At 37.8% G+C, this 6,402-nt stretch overlaps 1 protein-coding gene across 1 annotated transcript; it reads right to left on the bottom strand.

Annotated features, from left to right (window-relative positions):
• Positions 1–399: 399 nt before the first annotated feature.
• LOC130588084 (SH3 domain-containing kinase-binding protein 1-like) lies at positions 400–3,980 on the bottom strand. The gene is made up of 3 exons (XM_057389041.1): positions 3,673–3,980; positions 2,486–2,549; positions 400–781 (listed from the first exon to the last, which is right to left on the bottom strand). The coding sequence occupies exons 1-3, from the start codon at positions 3,963–3,965 to the stop codon at positions 740–742; spliced, it is 399 nt and encodes a 132-aa protein (XP_057245024.1). The 5' UTR covers positions 3,966–3,980; the 3' UTR covers positions 400–739.
• Between the last annotated feature and the right edge of the window lie 2,422 nt (positions 3,981–6,402).

The following is a 6,402-nucleotide window of genomic DNA, read 5'->3' as shown; positions in this document are numbered from 1 at the left end:
CTGTGCACTGTAAGGTGACCTCCCCCAGACATTGGGGACACGAGTGACATGGGAGTACAAAGAGAGACCTGGCCTCATCCGGCCCCAGTCAGTGTGTGGCAAAGAAAGGCACAAATCATTGCAAACACCAGACTTCTGTTGGTTTGTTTCCTTCTTGTAAATACATTACTGTACACGATGCAAGTTTTAAGTTGGAGGGGATTCGGGGATGTAAAATTGCATATTTAACAGAACTTAAAACCGTAACAAAAAGTAGGCTGTTCAATCTGGAAGCAAAAATAATCCCTCCAGCCCCAACATTAACATTCATTCCTAGCTATATGCAGTACAAACATTTTAAAATCTGTGACAAAAGACAATTAAAAACCAAAAGTCAAAATCATAAAGCTTGTAAACAGATAATCTGAAATACACTTTATTTATGGAAAAATATCATCAAAATAGTACCACTATGGACTAAACTGCCTGAGTTTTCATTTCACCTAGGATCTTGAAGTAGAGAGCTTTTAGCACAAGAAGATTGATTTCAGTCACAACTCGCGCCGCACAGCACGGCTTTGGGTAGAAATTTTATTCTTGTTGGTATTTTTGTTGTGCTATCAAAAACTGTTGTGCTAAGCCTTCAAAGAAAGGGATGTTGAGGCAATTCTTAAATCATTTGGCACGAAGTTATTTTGGCTGGGGCATAAATTTGAGTCTCAGTCATGAAGAAAAATGCAACATTCCACTGATCAAGTATTCACTTTGATTGAAGAGCTTTCTTTATGTCATTAACTTCCATCTAAAAACAAGCAGAAGAAAACATATTTGATTATATTATGTGCTTTACCAAACTGAGGCATAGTTGGTGCCACTTGAAAAGCACGTTTCATCTTGTCCACAGGTGTCAAGTATGAGTTTTATATTACTCTTTTTTTCCACAAATTTTACAAATTGAGGTGTGCTTCTCAACTCTGTACCATTTCCAGCTTCCTCCCTCGGACCGTGACGAGTACAGGCATTGAATGTTCTGTTTTAATCTCTTTAAATGATAACTTTGACAAGCACACAGCTTGTCAGGGATGGTTCTGGCTGTAGGGATGGTGGTTGCCTTGGCAGGGGTTCCAGGTTTATTCAAACACACCAGTTTAACCTGTGTTCAACTGCACCATCATCCAGGCAGTCATCTTTAATATGCAGCCTGAGAGCTGTGCTATTTCATGATTATCAATGCAACTTTTTTCTGTTAACTCTCATCCTCATGTGAAGCTAATAATTCCTTCTTGGCTAGATTCTGAACATTTACCAGTATAAGCAGCATTTGAATGGAGTAAAAGCATTCAGCTGTAAGACTGTAATTTTAAATCTATCAGTGCAGGTCTATGCATAAAGATGAAAAGTTATCCTTGGATAACTCTGAGACTAAATCAATAACGGCTATTAAAAATGTTCACTGGTTTTTATCTGAATGAATTTCAGTTTCAGCTGAAGCAGAACTGTGTGTATTATCAGAAGCCACGTTCCTATGTGCTTGGACACACACAGTCATTTAGGCAGCCCTGGAACACAGACATTGAGGATCCCCAGTTCTGCCACCTTTGCATCTTCCCAAGTACTTCACAGACTGGAAACAGTCCAGGGAAATTACAATTATCTATCCCTAGGTAAAGTACAGTTGCCCTATACTATAAAAATATAATCAATACTAACCCCTTATCAAGTACATGGAATAGAATAGAATAGAATAGCATAGGTTAGCACAGAATCATTTTGGTTGGAAGTGGCCTAAAATGACCTTTCAGTCCATCTGCCTGACCAAGTGAAAGCATGTTGTTAAGGACATTGTYCAAATCACTCTCCAAAACCCCAAAAGGCAGTTCCAACTCCATTCCACATCAAAGCAGCATCATTTATGATTTCACCAAAGGCTGAGCTCCATGAATCCCACAATGGCCAATGACTGAGGCAGATGAAAACATCTGGAACTCAGGTGCTCTATAAACGATGGGAGCAGGAATTGGGTTACTGAGCACCTTCTCTCATGTTGCTCAGGATGCTTTAGCAAAGACAACCTGAGTACAGTCTGTAAAGCAGACATTAAAGCTTTGCTATATGAAATAATATTCCAAGCATATTAACTCTGAGACAACACTACTACTAATTGGCAGAAAGTAACTTAAAAAAGCATGATTTCACATGTGACAAAATCAAACAATTAAAGCTGACATGAAAAAAAAAATCATACTTTGAATCCTGTATTGTGTTTAATTTTTTTGCCTACTCATGCTGATGATTTTTTAGATAATTATCAGGCTTTTCAGTAAAATGGTATTGCAATACATATGACACAAACYTGCAATGCCCTGAAGGGAACAGGTRTATCCATTTCAGAAATACTGGTAGTTTTTGATTGACTGGAATCTAAGTATGTTAGCAGTTTTATGTCCCATATCAGGGTAAATCAAACCTGCCAAAACATCCCCAACATTATAAAAAATTTAAGCACCTGCAATCGTAGACGAATCTTCTTCTCTTCATCCAACTCCGAGAGCAACTGTTTAATCTCTTTTCTGTTAAAAGAATGCAAAAGAAGCTTGGCATGGAAATGATTAGACTAGAGAAATACAAAAGATTATCTCTTGGAGACATATTTTCCCCACTTCAGCAGTCATTCTGTTCCTGTGGACATTTAATTGAAGTCAGCATATTCTTGTGTACTAAAGGCTATAGTACAGACAAGTAAAACTCAGGACAGCCCACCCCATCCCACATGGCTAATGAATAATGAATAATGAATAATGAATAAATGCCTCAGAAATGCCTGCATCCACAGGCTTTGCTCTGCCCTAGTGGTGTCCACATTACATCAACACCCAAATCAGACAAAATGTGCAGGTATTGACTGTTGGTGGGTTATAGGAACTGGCAGCACAAGTCCTATCACATACTTAAACCATTAAAAGCTATTTATGCCAGCAATACAACGTAATCTTCAACTTCATTTCTACAACTTAACGATCTCAAATGTGGCTTTTCTGTCCTTTTTCTTTGTTGGGAAGAAAGCAGCTTCCTACAGCTGTAAGGAGCAGAGATGTTCTCATGTTCCCACTGAGTGATCTCACCTTAGGACACAAACAGCACATGGAAGGTTAACATGCCAGCCCCAGTTTCTCCTAGAAATGAACAACTTAAAGAAAATAAAGATGCCCAAATCTAAAATAGTAAGATTCAGGGCCACAAACACAAAAGAATGTCCTAGTCACAATTCAGTTCCTACTTTTGTAACATGAGCTTCCTGGAAAAATGTCCTAAGAGTCAAATAACAAATTTATGTAGTAATTTTAGGAACTTGTAGCAATTTGTACAACTATAACAAATGCACCCCTTTTATTATGCTCAATACACATGAGTTCCAAGATAGTTATTGCCAAATAAAACAACATTCACTGTTTATAGCTTGCAACTTAACTTTTTAAACATCCCATAAACATCTACTTATATCATAACACAGGGAAAAAAAAAAGCTGGTGGATAGTGCAGGTCTTTTTTGCTGAGGTTGTCACAGGAAAATCACTCACAAACACATGGGCCAGTTGTGCAAAGTGACATCCATGAAGGCAAATTCAGCAAGAAATTGCCACCACTATGCACAAATGGATCCATCCCCCTAAAGCTGGGATTTGCAGCACTTACTTTTGCTGGTCTTTCATGGTTTCAATGATGGTTCTCAGCTCCCTGATCTGTGTTCTCAGCTCTTCCAGGGCACTCTGACCTTGGCTCAAGTGCTCAGTCTTTGGCTTTCCTTCAGTACCAAACAGGGATGGGGAATTGGACCTGTGGCCACTTGTTCCCATAGCAATTGAGTGAAATCCAGGGGATGGTGAAGGGGACAGTGATGGTTGTACATTGGTGCCACCAGCCAGACCTCCTGGTTTTGGAGGCAAGGAAGTTTTGTTATCAGACACCTGCAACAGAAAGGATGACATTTAATGTCTGCAGAAAGCTTTATGAAAATCAAAACTCCAACCAATGCTAAATATTCAGCTGCTCTTCAGTAATGCTGAAAGTCCAACAGTCAAACATGGACAGTTTTTGCAAAAGCATGATAACTATAATGATAACTATAATGATAACTATAATGATTATAGTCATGATCTTTGTACATCAGAGAGGGTCTAGTGGGATACAAAGTTCACACAGCTTCAGGAAGACTTCTCATGGTTGCTACAACCAGTGAGCAACACCATTTCCAACATCTCAGACCTAGCAGTGAATTAAACCAGGGACAGATGCTCAGTGTTTCTCTTGGAAGTTTGTGACAACACATCTAAATCCATGGATGTCTCCTGCAGAGCACAAAAATACATGGTCAGGAATCCAAGCTGTATTTTTGTTTAAATTTAATTTACAATTGCCAAACAACCATTGAAAGAATCTTCAACGTTTTTTTCAAAAATTAAAAAATGTATTACATGTTTCCCCTAGCATTTTGAAAACAGTAAAGTATTCATTAGGTTTGATTATTTGCATTATATATATATATTAAAAAATCCCTTGGCTTCAAAATTATAACATATTAATAATAAATAAATCCAGTGTACTGTCCTCCATCAACTGAAGCTTCCATGAATCCCCACAACCACCAATAGCTCTTTATTCCTCCAGGAATTTGAAAAACACAGCATTAATCTGTGAGCCTGGAATCATGTGGTCAGCTAAAAAGGATCCCATGCTTCTGAACTGCAATCCAGTGCTCTATTTATTAGACAAGCCTCTAGTAATATATATAAAACAATACAATGTACATAATGTGATATATGTATATAATGTATATAATGCAATATAATATTTATTTATAATAATATAATAAATTTATAATTAAATATAAATAAATTTATATTTATTGCATTATATACATTATATATATTTTTATAAATATATATAATGTATATATAATATATATTATATATACTGTATATATAAAAATTATATTATTAATATACTATTCATTATATTGCATTATATACATTATATACATATATCACATAACGTGATCTATGTATATAATGTATATAATGCAATATAACATTTTATACTTCTTAGACAATTAGAAAATCTGAATTTTACCAATGATACAKGACCTGCACACAGAGTCAGTGCACAAATACAATTATCACAATGGCAAGTAATAACAACACTGTTATTTGGCAGTGCTGTGTGAGCATTACATGACAGCTACCAGGCATATCTGAAAATCTGATTTGGACAAGAGAAAGAAAAAGCACCGGGCAACCTTCCAGCTCTCTCTGGAAATGAGATATTGAAGTTGAATGGCAAATAGGGCAAAATACTGAGAATGGTACGGAAATTGGAGATTAATGAGGATTTGGGGACTGGCAGGGTGGTGTTAGCTGAACAAAGTGACAGAGAGAAAAGTTAGTGATGAGATGAAAATCAGGACAAATTGGGATGGGAAGGGAAGAGCAGGATCCACCAAGTTCTGCAAAAAAAAATCTTCCCTGCAATACATCCATGATTGATCACAGAACCTGCTCTGGGATAGAATTAAAAAAGTATTCTGCACAGAAAACAAGGCTGACCATATAAATACAAGTGGTGTTATAAGCACAAGAAAGCTGAATTCCTGTAGTGCCTTGAAAACTTGACTCAAAGACCTGAATAATGTTCTTTTAACATCTTATCCATTTGTTTGTTTGCTTAGTTTGTCTGTCTGGGTTGGAAGGGATTTTAGAGGTCACYTMGTTCCAATCTCCCAGCCATGGTAGGGGCACCTTTCCCTAGACCAGCTTGCTCCACACCCCATTAAACCTGATCTTAAACATTTCCAGGGATGGGGCATCCACAACTCCTCTGTTGTGGCATCTTTCCCAGTGCCTCTCCACTCTCACAGTAAAGAAGAATCAGAATCTAATCTGAACCTACTTTCTTTCAGTTTGAAACCATTCTGTCATCCTCTCCCTTGTAAAYACTCCCTCTCCATCTTTTCTTGTCTTGATCCTGGAAGTCCACAATTAGGTCACCTCAAAACCTTCTCTTTTCCAAGCCAARCAATCCCAATTCTCTCAGCCTTTACTCAAAGGAGAGGTGATACCTGATGATTTTTGCTTTTCCTTTTTACACTTTCTGTACCCTCTATGCATCCCCTGCACCCCTAAGTCCACATGTTTGTAATTCCTGATATTCCAGCTCAGTTTAGGAATTCTGCTGGGCAGAGAGACCAAACATCCTGAGGAAGGGCTCAGTGTGCCCTGTGCTGTCTTAAACCTGAGCTCAGCCTTAGGTGAAGCCTCTGTCCAGAACATCTTGTGTAAACTGAGCTCTGACCTCATCTGGGGGGATTCATTAGAATAGGGGGACATCACTGCATTTGGGAAGTTTCTTATTGGGGAATCCTAGATAGAT

Source organism: Malurus melanocephalus, unplaced genomic scaffold, assembly GCF_030028575.1.
Source record: "Malurus melanocephalus ecotype Western Australia unplaced genomic scaffold, MMel_1.1 scaffold_3295, whole genome shotgun sequence".
NCBI lineage: Eukaryota > Metazoa > Chordata > Aves > Passeriformes > Maluridae > Malurus > Malurus melanocephalus.
This window is presented reverse-complemented; position numbering and strand designations above follow the sequence as displayed.

What these genes read in the sequence shown, in the direction of transcription:
- LOC130588084 (XM_057389041.1), bottom strand. Translation starts at nt 3,965, where the DNA reads ATGTCATCCTTTCTGTTGCAGGTGTCTGATAACAAAACTTCCTTGCCT. An exon ending in ACCATGAAAGACCAGCAAAA is followed by an intron (nt 2,550 to 3,672) that starts GTAAGTGCTGCA and finishes TTCTTTTAACAG; the next exon opens with AAAAGAGATTAAACAGTTGC. An exon ending in AGATTCGTCTACGATTGCAG is followed by an intron (nt 782 to 2,485) that starts GTGCTTAAATTT and finishes GCTTGTTTTTAG; the next exon opens with ATGGAAGTTAATGACATAAA.